Source organism: Rutilus rutilus, assembly GCF_951802725.1.
Source record: "Rutilus rutilus genome assembly, chromosome: 4".
NCBI classification, from domain to species: Eukaryota; Metazoa; Chordata; class Actinopteri; order Cypriniformes; family Leuciscidae; genus Rutilus; species Rutilus rutilus.
Genome location: NC_140212.1, coordinates 3,805,312 through 3,831,425, shown reverse-complemented (window position 1 = coordinate 3,831,425; position 26,114 = coordinate 3,805,312). Strand labels below are relative to the sequence as shown.

The following is a 26,114-nucleotide window of genomic DNA, read 5'->3' as shown; positions in this document are numbered from 1 at the left end:
AGTGTGTGAGGGGGGATGGAGGAGGAAGGAAGAAGGGAGGGATGGATGGATATAGATGGAGGGAGAGATAGATGGAGGGGTAGATAGAGGGATGGATGATAGATGGATGGAGGTAGGTATGGATGAATTCATTTATTAATAAATAAATAAATTATTTTATTTTATTTTAAGTTTCTGTGTTTTCTTGAGTGCAGACATTTGTTAAAGTATGCTGAAATAAGTAGAACAAACCTTTACCAAATGAAATATTACATGTATTAATATTGTAAATATTACAATATATTACAATATTACTTCTGCAGAGGAGGCTGATTACAACCATCATACTGCCCACACTTAATGCACATCTGTATTTAATTGAATCAATTTAATGTAACCTTGATATATATATATATATATATATATATATATATATGTTAAGATAATCAGTAGTAAATAACTATTTCCGATACGGATCGTGTTTTTTTTTTTTTTTTTTTGATTTGATTTAGAATTTACAACAATAACTGTCTTATACAGAATTGACAAAAATATGAATGTTGACAGGAAACGGAGCACGTAGAATAACACACAACTTTAGGGAGAAGAAAACAGATTAAAGTTAAAATAAAATAAATAAACAATAAATAAATAAAATGACAAAGGATAAATAAAAGTAATAAAAGTCAGTTAAGGGGCTTCAGTTACGATACGGATCGTGTGGTATGGTGTCAACAACTGCCGTAAATGGTTTCGACATCAGACAGGAAGGAGACACGTTCTCGCACATGCGCAGTACAGATGGTGTTTCCGGTACGGATCGAGTAGCGACAATCAGAACTGAATACGAGCAAGAAGCACAACTGAATGTACGGGAAGCCAAAAGGTTAAAAAAGGATTGTATTTCTTCCCGAAATTTAAGCGTTTTTTATTTTTATTTATTTTTTATTAGAAGCGAGTTTTTCCCCATCTGTCAATTCAATCCAGATTATTTCTTTTCAAATTTAAAATAATAAAAAATAAAATAATAATAAAAAAATAAAAAATAAAAAATAATATGAGGAACTCTTTTTCTCATGTGTATTTTGGTGACATTTAACATATTGTTAATACATTTTGTATACTGTTTACAAAGTTGTATATCATAAACCTGTCATCTCTGACGTTTTGCAAGGTCAGGTCAGAGCAACTGCCCCTCAAAATTCCTGTGCACGTCCCGGGGTTTCACTCAGAATCTTGGGTACGAAAGAATCTGCAAGCTATTTAGTCCTGAATTTCCCATGTTTCTTACTGTAATACTATAATAGCCAACCTTAAAAAGTAAGAAACGCGAAGAAATTAAATGTTAATGTTTCCTTAACAGATTGCGTTTTAAACGTGATTCAACACTTATTCCTGAATAATATTTAGTAATTATTAAGCGTTACTGGATCTCACAAGATGTTTCAAGTAAATATAAAGAAATAATTTTTTGAATATTATTCAATAAGCTTCATACTGATTAGCATATATTACTCAGTCAGGCTATAGTTATTTAGTTTGGACTGAAAGGGGAAGTGGTAAAACTCTAATAGAAGTAAAGACGTGTTGTTTTCACACACAGATCTCCCTCTATCCAGTGTAGAAGAGTCACAGTCGCTCTTTCACTCTTCTCCGGTAAGTCACTTACACACAACACACTAAAACTTCTGTCGTTTAGAGATTTTAGTCTTTTGACACTCAGGTTGTAAAACATGTTTAAGATGAAACTGTTTTTAATCTTTCTAAAAATTAATTTAAGATTTTTCAGTGATTTAGAGTTTTGATTTAGTAGCCTGTATTTTTTCTCATGACATTTATCTCACTCATTAAGAATAGTTTTTGGATTTAGAAAATAATATGTTTACACCAAAAGCTAAAAATTCATATACAAGTTTAAAAAGGAAATAACTGCTGTTAAGTTTATACACTCTTAAAAATAAAGATTCAAAAAGAGTTTTTTACAGCGATTCCCTAGAAGAACAAATAATGGAAACTTTCAGTGAACACTTTAAAAATCTATTTTTTTTCTTAATATGAAGAATCTTTTAATAATCTAAAGAACATTGTTTTTTCCCTATAAAGAAGCTTTTATGGAATGGAAAAATTCCAGGGATGTTAAAGGTTCTTCAAGGAACCATCAATGCCAATAAAGAGCCTTTATATGATTGTGTGTTTGTATTTTCTGTTGTAAGGTGGAGTGAATGTAAATGATGGAAATATCTGTGACGTTCCTCCTCACTGGATGTCTGATACAAGGTTTCATTCTTATAGATTATTCCTCTACTGAATTCATATTCTGAAAGCATTTTCATATGAATAAGTGCAGCAGTTTATTCTGCATATAAACTCTGTGTGATCAGTTCCTCTTGTCTGTGTGTTTTAGGAGTTTTTTGTGGCTTTAATATCAGTCTGCCGAAGAGAGTAGAAGCTCTACAAGGATCCTGTGTTTTCATACCCTGCGCATTTGATATTGATCAAACATTTGTAACAGACCTCACTGAAGACTCAAAGAGAATATGGTATAAAGACACATTTTCCACTGCAGTGTTTGACTCCAGTAGCCCCAACACTGGATCGTTAAAAGGAGAAATATTTGGCACTCCTACAGAGAAAAACTGCACCACCCGCTTTGATAATGTCCGTCAGAGTGATAATGGGTCGTATTACTTCAGACTTGAAACCAGCGGAGGACTGAGATATAGCTACAACAATCCTGAATACAAAGTTGAAATTGCTTTCATTGGTGAGTGTCATATTGTTCATGCTGCTTCTATCTGTAATAAAAATGTAAGTGTGGTGCGGCCATTAGTAACATGATTGTGCGAAGCTTCTGGTGACATTCGCTACCAGTTATTAACTTCTACAAAAACTGTTATGCTGCTTTATATTGCAAACTAGTAATTGTTATCATATTATTTTGATTTATTATCATAAACACACTGGTTTGTAGTGCAAATAGTTTAAACAGTTACTGCAGAGTTATTCTTCTAATCATTTACTAATATGCGGCTTATGAATCGGAAGTCTCGCACATTCACAGAAAATACCTTATGTCTGCGATGCAAAATGAGTTGGATAATGTTACTGGACATAAATAATAAATAAATCAACTACTGTACATATTTGTGCCTTCATTATTGGATATGATAATCCTGTAATGTTTGACTGCATCTCTATGTGTTGTAGATTCTCCACCCAAACCCACAGTGAGTCTGTTTAAGGATCAGCAGGAGGTGAAGAAGGGGATGGAGGTGATGGAGGGAAGCTCTGTGAATCTGCGCTGCTCAACTAAGATCTTCTGTTCCTCTCGTCCAGCAGTTTTCACATGGAGCTCGTCTCCTGAACACCTCCTCAACGAGAGCTTCACACAACAGCAGCGTCAGGAGCAAACTGAGCTCATCTCTGATCTGATCTTCACTGTAACTCACCGTCATCATTTAGCCAATTTCACCTGCACTGTAACACACCAGCTTCAGGAGCAGATCACAAAGCACAAGTCCCGTACGCTGCGTGTTCAGTGTAAGACAGGGATTATTTCAATCAATTCTGTCTGATCATCTAGAATTAGAGCTGTAAATCGTAACATAATTGCCTGAATGTTTTTCTCCTCCATTAGATGCTCCTAAAAACACATCTGCGCATGTAAGTGCATCTGGTTTTGTTCTGGAGGGCCGTTCAGTGACTCTGAGCTGCAGCAGTGATGCAAACCCACCGGTGCTCAACTACACCTGGTACAGAGACACTGAAGAACCACTGAAACCAGTGCAGAGCGGACAGAACCTGACCATCAGCAACACCGACCCGACACACAGCGGACGATACGTCTGTACAGCTCAGAACGAACACGGCGCTCAGAACGCATCAGTGATGCTGGACGTCCAGTGTGAGTATCAAGAGTCTCTTCTAATTTACTCAGTCATTACTATATCAGACTTCAGATTTCAGACTTAAAAGCTAAAAAATAACCTTAAACTATATAAATTCAACAAAAATTATATTTAAAATGTTAAATATGGAATAATATTATTAATGTTTTTATAATTTTCATGTAATAAATAATTTTTAAAACCAGCATGGCCAACACAACATGACATAAATGCTGTGAATGTAATACAGTAACTGCATAACACGATCTAGATTGCATTTGGATGCAATGAAAGTGCATTGTTTATGGTCATACAACAAACATGGATTGACAGGAAAAAGATGCAATTTCACCATAAAAGCATTATGTGATGTACACTTTGTTTCACACAGTCACAATATGACTTTCAGCACTGAAAAGACACTTTTGTATGAGGAGCCACTGTCTGATCATCTAGAATCAGTGTTGTAAATCACAATGTAATTGCTTGATTGATTTTCTCTTCCTTTAGATGAACATGTACATCTGTGTCTGTAAACGCAGCTGGTTTTGTAGGAGGGCCGTTCAGTGACTCTGAGCTGCAAGAAGTGACTACGCTTACATGTGCACCAATAATGCGATTATTTCTAATAATCAGACTAGGGGCCCTATTTTAACGATCTGAAACACAAGTATCAAGCGCGAAACGCAAGTAACTTTGTGGGCGGATCTCGGGGTTGGTCTGAAGTAGCTTCATTATTCATAGGTGTGGTTTGGGCGTAACGTGAAATAAACCAATCAGAGCGTCATTCCCTTTAAGAGCAGGCGCGCTTGTTCCATGGCGGATTGCTATTATAACGGCGGATTTGCCAGGCGCACGCCAGGAGCGGTTCACAGCCGAGGAGAGCGACGTTCTCATCAGGGCCGTAAAAGACGGAGAAGTGACATTGTATGGGGATGGAGAAACACACCCAAATTAGCTTCGGTTAAACAGGCGTATAATAATTTGGGTAAATGTGTAAGCTAGATTTATGTCTATTTTTCACATCTTCATGGTCACAACAATGATTTCCCTCGTGTGTTAATATTGTTCCTTGTAATAATGTATGGTTTTCTAAAAATGAGAAATGCTGCTTCTGTGTGTAGATGAGATAAGCACATCTCAGCACAGATAAGTGCACATGCTACATTTATTATGGCCAAGCATGCGCCCTTAAAATAGCATCTGAATAACGCGCCACTGACTTTAGACAAGGTTTTTCCTGGTCAGTGGCGGAATTGTTTTCTAAACCTGCAAAATAGCACCAGGGAACATTTGCGCCGGATCACGCCTCCTCTTTTCGCTGAACCGCCCCCGGGAGCGCAAGTTCATTTCCTAATTTACCGACGTGCGTCTGTGGAGGGGAAAGTCCGCTGTTCGTCGGGTGCAAAATAGGAATGATACATGCGTCGGTGTACAAAGTCAAATGCGCTGGGTGCAAGATAGGCCCTAGGTCTTAAACGCAGTAAGATGTTTACATGACACGAGCAGAACTCTTCACTCACAGTTTACATGCAATTTTTTATTATTCTGATTATTCACTAATAAGTATGGTTATAACACACTCAGATAGGCATACAGTATGAATGTTTTAATCTACTCATATCAAATTCAATAAATTTTTAAGGAGGTACTAGATATTATTCTGTGCCATGATGTATATTGCATTGCCAGTGTTCCGCCGAATTCTGTGACCCTAGTAGGCGCTGTATTGTGCTAATCCAACCTACTCCTACTCCTAATCCTAATCTTAACCCAACCATCACTACAGCGCCTACTAGAGTCACATAATTCAACACTACACCGGGTTTGCCTACACTGCCGTCACGTTCGTCTGGATGAAGATACGGAGCAGAGACTGCGCAGCGAGTTGTGTTGACAGTTTAGTGATTTGGAGAAGAGAAAACTTCAGAAAAATATCACAGAGTTCATTCATTCGCATTAGTTTCATCAAAGTATTGCATTTACATGAGGTAAAGTTTAATCGCAATATTGCCAAAATCCCATTATAATCGCATTATGAGGGTGCATGTAAACGTACTCAGTGATGCAAACCCACCGGTGCTCAACTACACCTGGTACAGAGACACTGAAGAACCACTGAAACCAGTGCAGAGCGGACAGAACCTGACCATCAGCAACACCGACCCGACACACAGCGGACAATACGTCTGTACAGCTCAGAACCACAATCATTATATATTGGACTCGAGTATTTACACCACAATATAGTGTATTTATATGGTGAAAATGTTTGATGGAGAATTTTTTGTAATGAAAGTGTTAGAATAGATTTTGCTAAATTGTTTGCTTAGTTTTGCTTAATTCCTATTTTATGCTCTCAAAATGATTAGTTTCTGACATGCTCACATAAAAATGCTCTTCACATGATTTAACAATAAGTCTAGAATTGAGTTATTAATATGAGAATACTGTCAGGCAGTTGGGCCAGTTGAGCTCCTGACACCATCTGTAGCAATTCTAACACGTCTCAGTTTGTAAAAAAAAAAAAAAGAAGTGAAACGTTAACAGTATTAGAGTTATGATGGAACAGTAGAAGTTAACCAAGTGAGCATCTCGTAATGCTGACTACAGCCACTGAGGCTGAAGTGTGAAGCGTTTGCATATTCTTTCTTTTATTGTGGTAGCAACTACACATGCAAAGCTGTTTACTACCATTAATCAATAATGAACATAATTCCTTGTTTGCATGTCATTCCTTGTATGAAGTACTTATATTTGACAGAATCTTCTACTTCAAAGTGCCATGGGAACTGTAACTTTCCCAGAAGAGAACATTTTCTTCTAATGAAAATTTTTAATTCCCACATTTAATTGTCATCATGCCCTTGATCATGATCTTTTTGGATATCAGAAAGCCAGGTTTTTCCTAATATCAATCATCAGAACAGAACACATTTTACACAGAGAAATTAAATCCAAAGATGTATTTTGTTGATTTGATCTCATTTGATTGATAGTCATACAGTGTCTTTTTTATTCTGACCGAATTTACTGATTAAAATGAAATAATCTGACATAAACATAACAGATGCTAGCTTTATTGCTCAGTGTTATTTCAGGGTTTTGATCTTCTCTCAACTGAGAGAGCACAGCCTGTATTTTATTGTATTATAATGACTATTTAATATTACCTCTAAACTTTTACTAGGCTAGGCATGTTGCATATTAATTGTTCTAGAAACCTCAAAGCATATTTTATGTTTGTGTGTTTTGTGCTACTCCAAAATGATTTTCTAGTTGAGGTCATTTTTAGTGTAGGTAGGGCCCCGACATAAACTCAAGCCCAGAGGCCCCAGACCCCTCAGTCCTGCCCTGATTGCATTTATTTGTGCGACTGTTTGTAATTTGGTCATTTGTTGTTTTATTACTGACTGTAGAAAAGCTCCTTAGCATTGAGCCCTGTAAATAAAGCAGAATCCCTTTCAAGACCTGCCTCTTTTGTTATAAAAAAAAAGTTTTGTTACAGAAAAAAAAAAAAAAAAAGTTAAAACTCTGGGCCCACCAGGAATTTCACTTGGCCCACCTTATATCTCAAAGCTGGAGCCGGACCTGTGATCAGTTCACGTGCCACGATCTGCTTTTGCGCGTTGGCAGGAGCTGAGCCAGAGTCGGACGCATTCAGCGTTGTCATATATCACAGCTAAGCAGTGTTTTCAACCTCATAATGTTTATTTGAGGTTCCAGATATTACACATAAGCACGAGTAAAACAATACATTTGGAGTTTGTAAAATACACACTGATGTCTGTGGAAGCAGCAATAACAATCTATTCAAATATAATTTGCCGACATGTTTTATTCATATCAGACAAACATAGTGGAAGTAACTATAAAGTTTACTCTATTCTTCTCAGTTCACCGGCCACTTTCTTGCATTTATTTCGGGAGAAACTGATGAATTCACGTGCTATAAATCCGACTGACAGAACAACATTGCGGCACCCATCTCATGTTATAGATCAAGATTATTTATAATCTTGTTTAAAGGTTTTTAAACGACCAAACACACTCACTTACACGTATTTGAGAATCGGAATATCAGATAGGCTAGTTGATGACATGGTAAGCAAGTTTGTGAATATTTTGAATAAAAAAGGAAAAGCGAAATAAAAGCGACACATCTGTCATATGGTATTATTGTGGCTGCGGTGACGCGTCGCCATGGAAACATTAAAGGGAACGTTCGCCTTGAAAAAACTAAAGAAAAGAAAAGATCGAAAATAAATATTTGTGTAAAGTGGTTAGAAAAAAATTGAATCGGAATCGGCTAAAATCGGTATCGGCAGGTCAAACTCAATGAAAAATCGGAAATCAGAATCGGCCTAGAAAATTGTAATCGGTGCATCTCTAGAAATAACTGCTGTTAAGTTTATACACTCTTAAAAATAAAGATTCCAAAAGAGTGTTTTTTCACAGCGATTCCATAGAAAAACAATTCATGGAAACTTTCAGTGAACACTTCTTAAAAAAAAAACCATTTTCTTAAGAAGAACCTTTTAATAATCTAAAGAACATTGTTTTTTCCCCATAAAGAAGCTTTTATGGAATGCAAAGATTCAATGGATGTTAAAGGTTCTTCAGTTTATTTTAATAGTGTATATGATTGTGTTTGTATTTTCTGTTGTAAGGTGGAGTGAATGTAAATGATGGAAATATCTGTGACGTTCCTCCTCACTGGATGTCTGATACAAGGTTTCATTCTTATAGATTATTCCTCTGCTGAATTAATATTCTGAAAGCATTTCCATATGAATATGTGCAGCAGTTTATTCTGCATGTAAACTCTGTGTGATCAGTTCCTCTTGTCTGTGTGTTTTAGGAGTTTTTTGTGGCTTTAGTATCAGTCTGCCGAAGAAAGTAGAAGCTCTACAAGGATCTCGAGCTGCGTCGAAACGCTGCGGGAACGCTAATACCCATGTCGCCATGCGAGCAAGTGACCGTCCGTGTGAAATCAGAGTGCACATGCGGACGAAAGCACCTGCGCCCCTGGAGTGGAGCTGAGGTCAAGATCATAAAACCTGATGAATGTGTGCGGTGAGGACCAGCCTGCCGCATCACAGACATCATGAAGTGAAACTCCTGACAGTAAAGCTTTAGAAGCGGCCATACTCCTAGTAGAGTGAGCCGACCAGCCGACTCGTAGGCAAGTGAGATAGCCTCAACCACCCACTTGCTCATCCTCTGCTTAGATGCAGGACATCCCTTCCTGGGTGACCCAAAACAAACGAACAACTGTTCAGACTTCCTCCACAGGGCAGCTCTGTGGACGTAAGCATCTAAAGCCCTAACTGGGCAGAGCAGATTTAGTTTCTCTTGGTCCGACGTCTGGAAAGGAGAAGGACAGAAAGCCTGCAGTACGATAGGCCGAACAACATTAGTTGGAACCTTCGGAACATAACCTGGTCTGGGATAGAGAAAGGCCTTCACCATGCCAGGCTGAAAATTCCAGGCACGAGGGAGAAACTGAGAGAGCTTGAATGTCTCCAATCCACTTGAGAGACGAAATAGCAAGCAAAAAGATAGTCTTAAGAGTGAGAAACTTCTCAGGAACCTCCTCAATAGGCTCAAACGGAGCTAGGGAAAGACCTTCCAAAACAATGGCCAGATCCCAAGTCGGTACCCTCGTGCGGACTGCTGGCCTCAACCTCAAAGTGCCACGAAGAAAGCGTGTTATAAGTGGGTGTCTCCCCAAAGAGACTCCACTCAAAGGGACGTGGTAAGCCGCTAGTGCCGCCACGTACACCTTCAGTGTGGAGGGGGATAACCCTGTGGAGAAGCGCTCCTGCAGGAACTCCAGCACTGCACCCACCGGGCAGTTAACCGGGTCCAACTGGTGTTCTCCACACCAAGAAGTAAATCTCCACTTCAAGGCATATAACTTCCTCGTGGACGGAGCTCTGGAGTGGAGAATGGTCTCAACAACCTCAGTTGAGAGACCAGAACTTACGAGCTGGGCCCCCTCAGAGGCCAAGCCCACAGTTTCCACAGTTCTGGGCGGGGGTGAAGGATCGACCCACACGCCTGAGAGAGTAGGTCCCTCCTGATCGGAATCTCCAGAGGAGAGCCGTCGAGGAGAGACACTAGGTCCGCAAACCATACTCGGGCCGGCCAGAACGGGGCTACCAACAGTAGACTGACCCCGTCCCGACGGACCCTTTCCAGAACTCCTGGGAGCAGAGCAATCGGGGGAAATGCGCACAGACGTGACCTCGGCCACGCCTGCACCATGGCATCCAACCCCAGAGGGGCTGGATAGCTCAGGGAGAACCACAGTGGACAGTGCGATGTCTCCCTGGAAGCGAACAGGTCTACCTCGGCACGACCGAATTCCTTCCAAAGGAGCTCCACCACCTCGGGATGGAGTCTCCATTCCCCGGGCCTCAGCCCCTGCCTCGACAGGATGTCTGCCCTCTGATTCAAATACCCTGGGATATACATAGCCCTCAATGAAAGAAGGATCTGGCGAGCCAGCTTGTACAAGGGGCGCGAACGCAGACCCCCCTGATGGTTTATATAAGAGACCACCGATGTGTTGTCTGACCGGACGAGCACATGATGACCCCTGAGGTCTGGTAGGAAATGTTTCAGAGCCTGAAACACCGCCAACATTTCTAGACAATTGATGTGCCATGAGAGATGATGGTCCTGCCACAGACCTTGGGCTGAGCGACCACTCATGATCAGTGGGGGAGGCATCCGTCGTTAGCGTGACGCGACGACAAAGAGCTCCCAGCACGGGCCCTTGGGAAAGAAACCAAGGTTCTTTCCACATAACCAGGGCACGAAGACATCGTCGCGTGACCTTGATCATGCGGAGAGGTTGGTTCTGAGCCACCACTGCAACGGTCTCATGTGCAACAGGCCACAAGGTATAACGTTGGACGCTGCTGCCATGAGACCTAATATTCTCTGAAACTGTTTTACAGTGAGTGACTGGCCTAGTTTTGCTTGTTTCACCGCTGAGAGGATCGAAGTGATACGAGCAGGAGACAGACGTGCCTGCATCATCCTCGAGTCCCAAACTACACCGAGAAAAGTGGTCCTCTGTAATGGAGAAAGCACACTTTTCTTGGCGTTTAGCCTCAAACCCAATCTCTTGATGTGAGCGAGAACGACATCTTGATGCCGAACCGCTTGTTGTTCCGATTGAGCTAGAATCAACCAATCGTCAATATAACTTAGAATGCGAATGCCCTGGAGTTGCAGCGGAACCAGAGCTGCATCCATACATTTCGTGAATGTGCGGGGAGACAAAGCTAGGCCGAACGGAAGAACCCGATACTGGTATGCTTCGCCCCCGAAAGCAAACTTCAGGAACTTCCTGTGTTGTGGAAGGATGGAGACATGGAAGTAGGCGTCCTTTAGATCTATCGTGACAAACCAGTCCTCGGATCTGATTTGTGACACGATCTGCTTGAGAGTGAGCATCTTGAATTTGAGCTTCCCTACTGTGCGATTTAACAGGCGCAGATCTAAAATTGGACGCAACCCCCAATCCTTCTTCGGAACTATGAAGTATCGGCTGTAATAACCTGACTCCCTGCTGGGAGGAGGAACCCGTTCTATAGCCTCCTTTCGCAGCAGAGTCTCTACCTCTTGTTTCATTACCAGAGCCTGCTCGGGGCCCACCACTGTGGACAGGACCCCTCTGAATCGAGGTGGACGAGACCTGAACTGAATAGCGTAACCGTTTTTGATTGTTTGCAGGACCCACTGAGAAATATTTGGAAGGCTTTTCCACTCCGCCAAAAAATCTACTAAGGGTACCAGCCTCTCGAGACTGGCCTCTGGAATACTTTGAGCTGCAGACAGAGTGCCCTGTAACGGCGCACCGGCAGGGAACAACTGGCCTGACTGCTCTGGACCCCTCGAAGGAGGAGGCGAGCTCCCCTCGGGGAAAAACTCGCCGGGACTGTCCACGCCCTGGCATAAAGGCAGGTTTGGCAGAGCGATCCCCTGAGGGCACCGAGAGAGAGCGGGCACCGTGTGATGCGGTGAACTCTTCTCATTGAACTTTTCTCTCGGCGGGGACTACCCTCAGCATCCTGAAGCATGCCTGGAGCGTCAGGATTTTCTCTTAGACGAAGCCTTCTTAGCAATAATAACTGTCCTCAGATTTTACCCCTCGAAGACTTTGTCTGAGAGCGCCGCGCCGCGTCCCATTCTTTCTGTGGGGGAGCGCGAGACGCAACACTCTGCTTTTGTTGCCCCCGGTGTGAGGAACTAGCCGACGGCTGGGACTGATCTTTTTTACCCGCAGCCCCAGAGACATGAACTCTAAGCGGGAGGAATTTTTGGATATATATATATAAATGTGAAAAACTCCTGCTTAGTGACACTAAAGACAGACAAAAACACTTCGACAATATAGAGACAATATGATTCACACACAGAGCGCTTGCTGAAGTCACAGAAGCTAACGCGTTTGTGTTTTCTGGGGTGCTTTATAGTTTCCTGGTCGATGACGTCACCCGCCTATGACGTTCCGTCTCGCCACTGGATTGATTCCATACGTGCTTCATGACGCACTCACGCAGGGGCGTTCCCGCAGCGTTTCGACGCAGCTCGAGTTCCCTTGAAAGGGAACTGCACCACCCGCTTCGATAATGTCCATCCGAGTGATAATGGGTCATATTTCTTCAGAATTGAAGGCAAAGATAAATTAAAAGTTAGCTACAGAAAAAGTAAATACTCCCAAGTTAAAATTGGCGTCATAGGTGAGTATCATATTGTTCACGCTGCTTCTATCTATCTATCCATCTATCCATCTATCTATCTATCTATCTACCATTTGTTATTATTCCTTTGCTGAATTAATATTCTGTAACGTAATTGTGCGTAAAATCTATTTACATATAGAAAACAGTCCATTATGAAGCTTTATATTGCAAACTGATAATTATCACATTATTTTCATTTCTCATATCATATTCATATCATAATCATAAAACACTATGGTTTGTAGCGCAAGTAATTTTATCATTAACTGCACTTTGTTATTAGTTATTATTATTTACCAATAGAGCTTATGTAGCCCCGCCCAATTTCAGCACTGTGCTCGTCAAGTTCTGTCTTCTGGTTTGTATTTTCACAGCATGTAAGATCTTATGGATTTATGAATGAACCGCTCGTTTTAAAATCTTCCAGGCCTACAGGGATTTTCTATGATATTACAGACATTACAATGCTCATGATAACTTTCATTAACTCTACAATAAGTAAATCCACTTTACCAGCTACTCTTCAACAGCGCTGCCATAGAAATATACAGAGCTACGGCAAAAACACAAAATTCTAAAGATGTCTGCACGCTTGTTTCTCTTGTGCATAATGTCTATAGTGGCTAATGAATCGGAAGTCTCGCACATTCACAGAAAATAGTTTAAGTCCCAAATACAAAATTAAGTTTTGTATGTAAGTTGCAAAATGAGTTGCATTGAAAAATAATGCATTATTTTTATATGATTAACATTATTGGATATGATAATCCTGTAATCCTGTTTGACTGTATCTCTATGTGTTGTATTCTCCACTCCACCCGTGTTGTAGATTCTCCACCCGAACCCACAGTGAGTCTGTTTAAGGATCAGCAGAAGGTGAAGAAGGTGACGGAGGGAAGCTCTGTGAATCTGCGCTGCTCGACTAAGATCTTCTGTTCCTCTAGTCCAGCAAATCTCACATGGAGCTCGTCTCCTGAACACCTCATCAACGAGAGCTTCACACAACAGCAGCGTCAGGAGCAAACTGATCTCTGAATCTCTGATCTGATCTTCACTGTAACTCACCGTCATCATTTAGCCAATTTCACCTGCAATGTAACACACCAGCTTCAGGAGCAGGTCACAAAGCACAAGTCCCGTACGCTACGTGTTCAGTGTAAGACAGGGATTATTTCAATCAATACTGTCTGATCATCTAGAATTAGAGCTGTAAATCGTAACATAATTGCCTGAATGTTTTTCTCCTCCATTAGATGCTCCTAAAAACACATCTGCGCATGTAAGTGCATCTGGTTTTGTTCTGGAGGGCCGTTCAGTGACTCTGAGCTGCAGGAGTGATGCAAACCCACCGGTGCTCAACTACACCTGGTACAGAGACACTGAAGAACCACTGAAACCAGTGCAGAGCGGACAGAACCTGACCATCAGCAACACCGACCCGACACACAGCGGACGATACGTCTGTACAGCTCAGAACGAACACGGCGCTCAGAACGCATCAGTGATGCTGGACGTCCAGTGTGAGTATCAAGAGTTTCTTCTAATTTACTCACAGTCATTACTATATCAGACTTCAGATTTCAGACTTAAAAGCAAAAAAATAAATGAATAAAAATAAAACATACATACATAATTTTTATGTATATATTTTAATATTTCATATTTTTAACACATTCAAAAACCTTCACTTTTACTGCAAATACTTCCACTAGTGTTAATTCATTGTGTTTATGTCTTTACTATTATTTTACAAATGTGGAAGATTGTCAAAATGATATCTACTGTGACAGCCTGAATTCTGCTGGACGTCCATTGTGAATGTTTGGCAATCGCTATTATCAATCAGTTACTCACATTCAAGAGGACTGAATTAATTGATTTCTCATAATATACTCAATGCAAAACAAAAAAAAACTAAAAAAGAAAGAAAATTTTATTTTGATTAGGATTTTAATGTGCAAACCCTAACATTAATCATCCAAGTAATGAGGCTTGTCTGTAGATACTGACTTTTTTCTGTGAACATCACTGAACTGCAAATTTATGTTCAGTGTCAGTGGGTTTTGATTTATTCCCAGATGTGCTTCAGTTGCTCACAGTGCAGCTGCTCTCAGTTCAGACTAACACACTGTCCAGTCGACAAATGAAAAACAGTCCTGTAATGTTTACTACAAATTCTCATCATATAGTCTGTGTTTGATTTGCTTTATTTATTACAGTAGCTAATTAAAACCATTACACAGCTAGTGTAAAGCAAACAACGTGTTTTGTCGGTTATTCTGTTTTGTGTTCGTCTAGATGTTTGCACACATGCTTCAACATATTGGCTACATCTGAAACTTGTAAAATAACAAGGTTTAAACATACAGCTATTCAGTTACTAACCCAGATCTTGACCTGCTACACTAAACATCTTTTTTCCTCAGATGCCCCAAAAAACACATCGCTGTCATTCTTTCCCTCCGGCTCTATGATGGAGGGCCGTCCAGTGACTCTGACCTGCAGCACTGATGCAAAACCAGCGGTGCTCAACTTCACCTGGTACAAAGAGACCGGATCTCAGTTTGAGCTCCTCCAGACCGGATTTAATCATACCTACGTTGTGTCTAACCCTACACACTCCACACGGTATCGCTGTACAGCTCAAAACCAGCATGGCCAACACAACAATTGAACTGGATGCTCAGTGTGAGTACAATGAAAAATTACTGCACTGTTATATTCACTTATTTAATCTGATCCCTTACAGCAAAAGCATAACATTGCATTTGGATGCAAAGTTCAATGTTTATGGTGAAAATAAACATGTATTGAGATTAAAAAGGTGAATTTTACCATAAAAGCATGCAATGATACGGTTTCACGCAGTCACAATATGACTTTCAGCACTGAAAAGACACTATTGCAGAGTTGCAAAAACCACAAAACCATGTTTAAATGACTTCAATTTGATGTATAGCTTACGGTAAAGACTATTTGATCAAAGAAACTACGCAGTGGTTTAATATCTTATATGAAGGATGCATACTGACATTCGTAAAAAAAAAAAACTAACGACAGGTGACCAACAATACAGTAAGTTGCAGTTCAGTTGCATGCTAGAAATGCTGTTAAATGTGTGTAACACTTTTGTGTGGGTGTTTTCTTCATATACAGAAAATGTATATGGAAAGACCACAGGAGATTTGGTTCCCCTACAGAGCAACATGTTCAAGTTTTGAAATGCAACGTTTCAATATGAAACCTTTGTGAAACTGCACTGAAATTTAAGAGAAAAAAAAAAAATTCTGGTAACTGACATCTCAAGTTCTCTAAAGTTCCTTGAACATCAAGTCAATTGCTGTATATTAGTAATGCGAAAATATGATTAGATGAGTAATACAAGACTTCACGATACAGAACATGGCGGAAAAAAAGTTAATTATACTAGTACAAATATTTGCACATCTCTAAAATTGTACTTCTGTTAAAAGATGTGTAAAAAAAAAGAAAAAAAAAAGGTGCCAGAATCACACTTTACATAGTAATACATGCAAAGACTCAAAGCAGAGTGGCATGTATATTGCTTACATGTATTATAAGTGTACACTTTGAAGTAAAGGGATAGTTTACACAAAAATAAAAATTCTGTCATTTATCATCTGTCATCCAAAACCTGTATGACTTAAAGATATTGTCTCTGTGTTTTTCTCTTTTTTTTTTTTCATACAAGGGAAGTCAATGGGGTCCAATGTTGTTTTGTTCCCAACGTGCTTCAAAATATCTACTTTTGTGTTACATGCATGAAAGAAAGTCATACAGGTTTGGTGTATACAGTAAGTGACAGAATGTTCATTTTTGACACATTTTACAATTGAATACTACTTTGTAAAGTCCTGTTTACACTGACCACGACACTTATGCGCATAAGTGACATGATACCATTCATATTGTGTTGCATTAATTCAAATGATCATAGAAGTACTGGGATAAATGTTTATAGTTTGGATATAAACACCGATGTCTGCAGTAGCAATCAAAATACAGTAAATCACCTTGTGAATGTAACTTGATGCTTCAAATAAAGATTGTATCAATTTAATTGTTACACAGGCGACAAGTGACTTTTAAAAAATGTATTCGTCATTAAATCATTCATTCAAGAGATTTGTTCAAAAAACACTGATTCATCCAGTAATGAAACAAGTGAATTCTTTGAGCGAGTCGTTGAATCATTCATTCAACCCGACTTATAATAATAATAATAATCTTTATAGACTACACTACAGCAATTAACATTTTGTAAGAACCTTTAGTAAATTACATGTTGTTTTGTTAAGTTGTCCATTCAGAATCATGCGAGAATTTTAAACAAAACAAAAAATCGTCTCAATTCATCCAGAATCTAGTGTGTCCAGCGACGCGACAAAGTTGAGATATGTTTAACTTTATGAGAATAAAAAGTGACTTTTGGGAGTGACAACCAACAGACCTTACTCAGAGCAGTGCCATGACAGGTATGAAAGCGAGTGAAGTCAGTGGAGCTTGAGTGATGCAAGACTGTAGTGGATTCTCTGTGGCAAGATGGAGAAGTTAATCTTAGCGGTCAGCAACTTCCCTAATTTAGCATATGTCTCTGAGTATAAGAGTTTGTCAGCACAACAATGGCATAATGGCATTTTGTGTCACAATAAGTGGCGTGTTGCAGACTTAAAGGAACTAACAGTAACCGCAACTTCGAAATCGTTGCTTGTTTCTCTTTTCTACTTCAGTGCACTATAAGCTCTCAGTTATGGAGGTTTTCATCAGTACTTGTCATTATCTTATTCATTTTTGTACTCAGTAAGGCTTTTCACACTGCACTTAACCCTGGGTTATCATCGTTTTAAACACCACTTTTAACCCAAGGTAAAGGAACGTTTCACACTTGTAATTTAGAAGTGCCATTAGCACCGCTTTTTACCCGGGGTTATGAAACCCTGCTCGGGAACAGGAGTAGCACTGCTAATTTGGTGTCATTAATCCCACATTGTGGTGCAACCAGTGCATTGTGAAATGATCTGTGTCAGAATGTTACGGCTAGACGCTTGGCTCATAGCCAAATGGTGACAGAAAACGTGACAATTGTTGTGAAGAAGAGACCATATCATTCTTACCTTTATAGTCCAAAAAAGCCCATTCATTATAAACTTGATAGTTCAGTCGATGAGAATGTGAAATGTGGCTGAATGGCAAATATGCAAATAAGAACATTTATGGTTTAGGAATGTGTTTATAAATACTCAGGAATAAATTTTAACCCCAATGTGAAACGTGAAGCAAGATAACCAAGAATTCTGTTAACCCAGTTTTTAGTGTGACCCAGAGTTTCACATATTCACATATTTCAAGTGTGAAAAGCCCTAGTGAGATGTTCTCAGTTTTTCTTAAGTGAAACAGGTCCTCAAGCTGTTTTATTTTGCTCAGATCCTACACAGAAACTACAGTTTATGATCTTATTATCTCTTTCAGTTGCGCCCAAAATCTCCAGCTCTTGTAACAAAAGCAGCGTAATCACGTGTGTCTGTGAGGCTCATGGGAATCCCTCGCCTAAACTAGAGTGGCGTGACGTCTATCTGGAAATGTTCTCGCCAACTCTACAAACACGCTCATCAGGAATGAAACTTTAGGAAGCACAAGCCTGAAGAGCATCCTGACCATCAATCAGCTTCTCACAGACACGGACGTCCTGCAGTGTTTCAGTGCAAACACCCTCGGCACCGCCAGCGCCAGCCAACGGTTTCATCCCGTCACACGGACGTCCGGGACAGAGACAGGTGAGATTCGCTTCTCTGACGCACAACAACAGCTTTATCTGATCAACAAGAATGATCACAAATGAGATCTCTAGAATATCTTAACCCTTCTGAAAAAGAAGTGCACTTAATCTGAATTGAATGTGCGCTTGTAGAGTACTTCAAATCTTAAAAGTATACACTCTTAGAAGAAAAGTTTCTGTAAGGTGCTTCATATATAGAATCTTTTAGGGATGATTTTATGGATTTAGTTGTCCTTAATTTGTTTTGATTAATTTTTTATTTTAATTACATTTTTTTAATTAAACAGCTCATAAACATACTAAATCAGTAGAAAAAAACTGAAAGACCCCTCAAACATTAATGTATTTTCGCAATCATTTAAGACATTTCTCCTTAGAACCTTTAAAGAGATCTTTAAAATTGATTCAAGAACCCTAGAGTTCTATATAGAACCCCATTTAACGTTTTTTTACTTTAAAGCACATTTTAAATTATTGTTTTAATACATTTTGTTGTGCTTTAAAGAAGTAGACTTATTTTAATGTGTTGACATATTAAAAGCACACAAAATACGCCATTATAATTTTAATTGTAGTGTGTTATTCAATATTACATTTAAAGATAATATATTAAAAGCAGCTTCATTACAAATGTGTAATAAAAAACACATTTAAATATGTTTAAATATGCATAACCTACCATTTTCTGTTAAATATCATTTTAAGGTGTCTGTGTTATAGTGTAATTATACATTAAGTACTTAGTAATAATAATTAACTACATGTACTTAGGATTAGGGTGTGGTTAGGGTTAGCTGCATGTAATTTATAGTTATTACTATAGTAACTACATGTAACAAGGACAGTGTCAAATAAAGTTACTCAATTTCAAAAGAAATGACATTAAAGTTTATTTTAGTTTTCACACTTTCACCATATTTCAAAGACAATAGAAGTAATTGAGAAATTACATAAAACTATGTACTTTAGTCTTATACTTATACTATAAGTTTGGCTTATTGAATTGAATATAAATTTAACCTATAATTATAAATAACATGCAATTATGTGACTGAAAACATTACCTTCAGTTCACACTTAAATATTAAATTTTTCTCTTACTTTTTTCTTTTTTTTTTTGTATGCTGAAGTGTACTTCTTTTCCACAGGGGAATTCTTTCTCCTAGACAGCAATGAGATCAAATGGAGACAAAATGGAAACTTTTCTCCAGAGAAATGTGCTCATATTTGCCAAGACACTAAAGTCTGTAATCAAATATCAGAGATCTCAGTATGAACTTGAATCAAATCTATGATCAAATGATCTGAGTTGCTCATTCATTTTTATCCCTCCTGAGAAACATTTTAGACACTTAAATGATCTCATTCTGAGCTATAAAAGACCAACCTCTGAGCAATAAAACACTGCTTTCCAGGTTTCCATCACCCGTCTGTGCTGCTCGGAGCTGCTGTCGGCACATCAGCCATGATGATCTTGTGCATCATAGCAGTCTACAATGAACGGTGGGTACATCAGACAAATGTCATTTGTGGAAAGACAAAAAAAACATGATTATCACAGAACTGGTCCAATATATAATGAGCTGAGGCTAAACTATAGATGATTACAGAGATTTCTTTGGCTATTCTGGTAAATGTGTTCAAAAGTTTCACTCCAAAATATGCTTGTCTTGTTTTCCAGTACAAATATCTAAACGTTCTTAAATCAAGATACTTTTACTTGAGAAGCAAAATGACTTCGGATATTAAGTCTTGTTTTCAGAAAAATGGCAATGGGTTCAGAGAAATACACTTTTTTAACCCCATTGGCAGACATTTGTTCTTGTTCTTAATTTTGATTAGACTTTTTGCCCATTTTGCTTCTCAAGTAAATCTGTCTTAATTTAAGAATGTTCATATATTTGTACTGGAAAACAAGACAGAAATACAGAAGAACATAATTTTTTGCAGTGTGAAGCCAAATAAACAGTTATATCACATTGATTTGATGAGACTTTTACTTTACTAGCCTCATCACATGGAGGATTTGTGATTCTGATTGACATATTATATCATAAATCTAATCTATTTTTTGATGGCCTAAAAACATTTTTCAGAAGAAGGAATCCCAAACCTTCAAGAACCAGACAAGACGACACATCTGGACTCATACTGTCTCAAATAGTGAGTTAAACACACTCACACTATTCATTTTCAAAGACATCACAAACGGACATTCATCTGATTCTGCTGTGTTTCTGCTCCATCAGGCCACGGATTCCCATGGTGACGGCGAGTGTGTTTACGGGAATAAAGACATGCTGTCAGCCGTTACACCAAGATCAACAGAATCTCTTCATTATTCCACCATCGACTTCAGGAACGCAGAGCCGGCGTCAGGAGAGATCAGGGGCGCCTCCTCGCTGACCGAGGAATATGCTGAGATCCGTCATCATTCTGCAGGAGATGCAGCATCTGCGACCGACCTCAAGGAAGACCAAAGCCCACAAGATAGTAGGGCAAAGATCACGGATGTGTCATCAGAAGACACGATTTATGAAAGCATGACCCATCACTTGGTTGTTTAAAGACAGAAAAGGAACAGTTGCACTTTGTCCAAAATCGAATACTTCCCTGCTATACAGTATGTGAAAAACTAGTATCATGTCCGAATACATAGTATTAAAAAAAACATTAGGCTAAACATACCCAGGATGACCTACTACTTCTGAAGTGTGCACTCAATGAACACTTTATTATCCCAATTAGGCCCTGGGAGAGGAGTTGTGAATGGCAGTGAAGCGACGCAGCTGATGCTGTAGGTCACATGACCTGATAGTACCAACTCGGACAGAATGCAATTTCACCGTTGGTCAGTGCAGATGTTGTTGAACATTAAAGGCCTGTTTAGACCAATAACTATAACGAGTATGAGGCTAGTATATCTTCCACAACGATACGAAAGATAAACAACTTTTAAAAATTGTTCTAAAGGTGTAGGAACGGCACAAAAAATTATATTGTTGAAACTATTTTTTTTTTCAGCTGATGAACGATAAAAACATTGACAGCCAATCAGAATCCATCCTTCTGTAAAGAGCTCGAGCATTTAAAGCAGTAGACGACAAAACTGCAGAGCGCACTTATAATAAACAGAACGATATTGTTCGTTGGTGTGACTGTGGACGATATTATTGTTATGATTTTATAGTTATCATTCTTGGTGTGAACGAGCCTTTAGAATGAACTGAAACCTTCAAATCTTAATGCATAACTCAAACACCACAAATGGATTTTTCGAGCACATTTTCACCAACAAATTGCAATTCTATCATTCCAAACCTGTAGGACTTTCTTTCTTCTGTTGAACATAAAAGAAGATATTTTGAAAAATGTTCCAGTGTTTTTTTCCCTCAGTGTTAATGGAGTCCAATGATGTTTTTGGTTGCCACTGTTCTTCAAAATATCTTCTTTTATGAACTATCCATATACTATATGAATGAACTAACATTATGATGGACAGAAATTAGCTACTTTATGGCAAATTACTTGAAATAATCAGTAACACTTAAAGTCCCCCTGTATTTTATCCCTTAAAACTCATCCAAAATTACATATTTAAAAGGTTTTTTCTTTTCTTTAAAATGCCTTAAATAGTTTGAATACAACTCTACACCCTTGACTCATTTAGTATAGGCGGTTCTATGAATATGCAAATTAGCCCCGCCCCCACTCACTCACAGCAGCTCAGAGATCCACTCGTTGACTCCCGAAAGTTGAAACAAGTTTGTGACGTCAGAAACACCAGCGAATTCAAACTGTGTTTTTGAGACTGTCTTTGAACTGCAGTTTTAAGGAGAAAATACTCAGCAATAGTGTCGACTAATGCATTTGTACATGGTTTGTCTCAAAGCATATTAAAAACACCACATAGACATATAAACAACATTAAAAGCTTGATTTGTTAACATTTGTTAACATTAGGTAATGCAAAATTTGTTTAGTAAATGTTGAAATTAACAGTAACTAATATTAACAAAGCATTGTCCATCGTTCGTTCGTGTTTACTAATGATAACAAGTGAAAACTTACTTTAAAGCATTACCTAATAAGATCTGAAGTTTGTGACCTTTGGTCAGAGATCTTACAGAAAATATAGGAGTCAGAAGTTCATTTCTGTAAAATAGCATGAGTCTGAACAACCATTTCTTTTCTTACCAGATCAGCAGTGGGAAACGTACTTGACCTCAGTGTGTTGTTTATGTTGCACATTATTTGTGATTGAGAACACAGTCAGCTTCTTCTGGTGTCACACTTTCAGACAGAAACTCCTTTAAAAATAGGAGCTCCTTCTGGAGGGATAAAACATATTTTTAGGGCTGGGGGAATTAACGCGTTAATCTTTGCGATTAATTTAAGATGTTTAATGTGTAAAAAAAAAAAATAACGCAAACAATGCATCACTTTTTTTTGCCTCGTTTTAATGATTTCCTGTTGCGGCTGCTATTGAAAAGGCCGAAAATATGCGATCCCGCCCCTCCGTGTTCGGCGATCAGGTTTCATTCTCACGCAGCTTTCATGAGCGGGTCTTTTCCGCTCCGTGTGTGTGTGTGTGTGTGTGTGTGACGGCGCGCTGCCGCTGCGCTCTCTGCTCAATGTTCCGCTCCGTGTTTGCGCTGCGTGTTCTGCTCTGTCGTTAACGGCCCAAACGCTCGAATCATGTACCGATCACGCACTGGAAAAGCAAAGTCATCTCAAATAACGTGAAATTTCTCTGTAGTAGACTTCTGTTTGCAATAACCCTACTGAGCTGGTATAGTCATGCTGGGCAACAATGGTAAAATAACCTGCTCTGATCACATGCTCTGGTAATAATAGCTTTGTAGGACTATATTTTATTTTGATCATTAGTAAAAAAAAAATTATGTTGATTGATTATTGAAAAATAATAATATATTGATATTGATGTTTAATATTATTTAACCATTATTTAAAACCATTAATTATTATTAAATATTATTTGATGTAATGATGCATTACATCAAAGGTCAAAAAACTGTTTCATTTTCTCATAAAATACATTTGCACATCACCACATTTTCAATGATTCTCAAACGACTTGTCAGATGAATCAATCTCTCTAAATCCCTCCTTTCCGCAAGTTACTCTGCTCTGATTGGCCAAAGAGCTCAGTCTGTTGTGATTGGTTTACAATGTGGCGTGTCGAAAACAAAAACGCCCATTGCCATAACAACGTCAGCTCTGCTTGTCCTGAGACTTCCTACACCGTAAACTAAACACAGAAATGAACAATGACGTCGATTTTACCATATCAATCCGAGCGCGATGATGAAACACTGGAAGAACTAGTCATTCAACCCGAACCTCCATTGCAAGGACTCAAGCGATGCAGGTCGTTTCTCAGTGATACACACTGAGCGGTTGATATTGATATAATAAAATATATTTTTTAACTCATTTAAAATGCTAAACAAAAATGTTAAATAAAAAAGTATCCTTTCATAATTTTTGGACAAATATCTTTTGATTATTGAAGGTTTTATTTTTTTATTATGAAGGTTTTAAAACTGCTGTGAGTTAAATGAACGAACACGTTTGTGCTTTTTTTTTTAAAGTGAACAAAATGGAAAAGAGTACTGGGTGTCAAAGTTGAACGCTTAACTTGACATTGCGTTCTGAAACGTGGTGCGAGAAACTAAAAAAGCGCGACGGTTAAGCTGTCTGTTCAACGCATTATGTTTAGATCGAAAACAACCTTTTCTCTTTTTCATCACAACTAGACAAGGGCGAACAAACTGTAAGAATTTATATTAAAATGTATATTATTTTACATTTATAATGTGAGTGAATCTTCAAAAAGATCAGGGGCTTTCGACAAAAATCAGGGGATTAAGCCACCAAAGTAATTACTCACCAATAGCAGATCACGAGAGGACATACGTCTGTTGTTCAGGGCTGCCAACTTTTGAGTTTAGCTAAAACATTTGGTAACAAAACAGAATTTCATTATGTTTAGTGACAACATGTTACAATGTTTACATGGTAGAGAATTACTGGTAGGCTTCAGTATTATTAGTTCTTGACACAAATTTCAGGATTTCAATTCATAAGCTTCAACAGTGTAATTAGATTACTGTACTAATGACTCTTTCTAAAAAAGTATTGCATTACTTTTTACTAGTAACTTTCTAAATCCCATATCAACCTTGACCAGTTGAACAATAGAAAGATAGACATGAAACTGCTTTTAATTATTTCAAATAAATACTATAAAATTGCAAGGTTACATCACATTTTACCATAAAAGGCAACATTTTGACGTTAAATCCACTATTGTTTTATATAGAATTATTAAATAATCTATTTAATGGAATTAAACCATAAGTAACTGTACATAAATGACAGAAAATTTTGAGTAATCCCTTTCTTTACTTTTTGAAGGAAAAGTTATTAAATTACAGTAATTAGTTAGTAATGCATTTGTTACAAAAATCGGTTGTGTTGGTTATTAGTTTTGTTTTCATGGACTTTTAGTTTGTTTTCATTAGTCACGTGTTCCTTTGTTTGACACTAATCTTTATCACAGCTCTTCGTCATTTAGTTAACCACAATGTGCATTTAAGTTCCCCACCTTCACTCAGTGTTTGTCCGATCTTGTTCGAGCTAGTGTTTATGTGTTGCTACTACCTTCTTTTATTTTTGCCTGTTGGATTATTAAACCCTGCATTTGAACTGTACCCCGATCTTCATCTGTCTGTAACCTTGCTAACAGCATTAAACCCAACACTGATTATGCAATTATAATTGTTGTTTAAATCAATTAATGCTATGTCTTAGCTGCATTAAATCCAAAGATGTATTTTGTTGATTTGATCTCATTTGATTGGTAGTCATACAGTGTCTTTTTTATTCTGACCGAATTTACTGATTAAAATGAAATAATCTGACATAAACATAACAGATGCTAGCTTTATTGCTCAGTGTTATTTCAGGGTTTTGATCTTCTCTCAACTGAGAGAGCACAGCCTGTATTTTATTGTATTATAATGACTATTTAATATTACCTCTAAACTTTGACTAGGCTAGGCATGTTGCATATTAATTGTTCTAGAAACCTCAAAGCATATTTTATGTTTGTGTATTTTGTGCTACTCCAAAATGATGTTCTAGGTGAGGTCATTTTTAGTGTAGGTAGGGCCCCGACATAAACTCAAGCCCAGAGGCCCCAGACCCCTCAGTCCTGCCCTGATTGCATTTATTTGTGCTACTGTTTGTAATTTGGTCAAAACGATATTTAATGTTTGAATTTCATAATACAATTGATAGAATTAGAAAGCTGAGACTGTTTCATATCATATAAACCTGCTGTAACGGTCATCAGCTGGAGTGCCCTTGAGAGCCACCTGAGGGCACTCTACATCAGACTATCATTATTCACTCACAACTAGGCTACATTTCCCATAATTCACTGCCCGGACTCATCATCCCTGATTAACACATTCACCAGTGTCTCATTATATTGTTTAGTTCACCCCATATAAGCCTGGTTCACCTCATCATTCCCTGCAAAGTCTTGTATGTTGTTGCGCTACATTTCGGAGCGTTTTCCCTGGTTTCATGTCTCTTGGTTTTTGGATTTTTTGCCTGTACCGTGGATTACTCTTTTGCCTCTGACCCCTGCCTGTTTTG

The 26,114-nt window shown here is 38.4% G+C and overlaps 1 protein-coding gene across 1 annotated transcript in view; it reads left to right on the top strand.

Moving 5' to 3' along the window:
• LOC311289106 (sialoadhesin-like) overlaps positions 1–26,114 on the top strand; it is a 67,064-nt gene that overhangs the window by 21,887 nt on the left and 19,063 nt on the right. The window contains exons 8-13 of the mRNA XM_084406864.1: positions 3,617–3,883; positions 13,882–14,148; positions 15,055–15,301; positions 18,263–18,423; positions 19,841–19,932; positions 20,675–20,918. Coding sequence (XP_084262990.1) covers positions 3,617–3,883; positions 13,882–14,148; positions 15,055–15,301; positions 18,263–18,423; positions 19,841–19,932; positions 20,675–20,918 — 1,278 coding nt within the window. The remainder of the gene's footprint in view (positions 1–3,616; positions 3,884–13,881; positions 14,149–15,054; positions 15,302–18,262; positions 18,424–19,840; positions 19,933–20,674; positions 20,919–26,114) is intronic.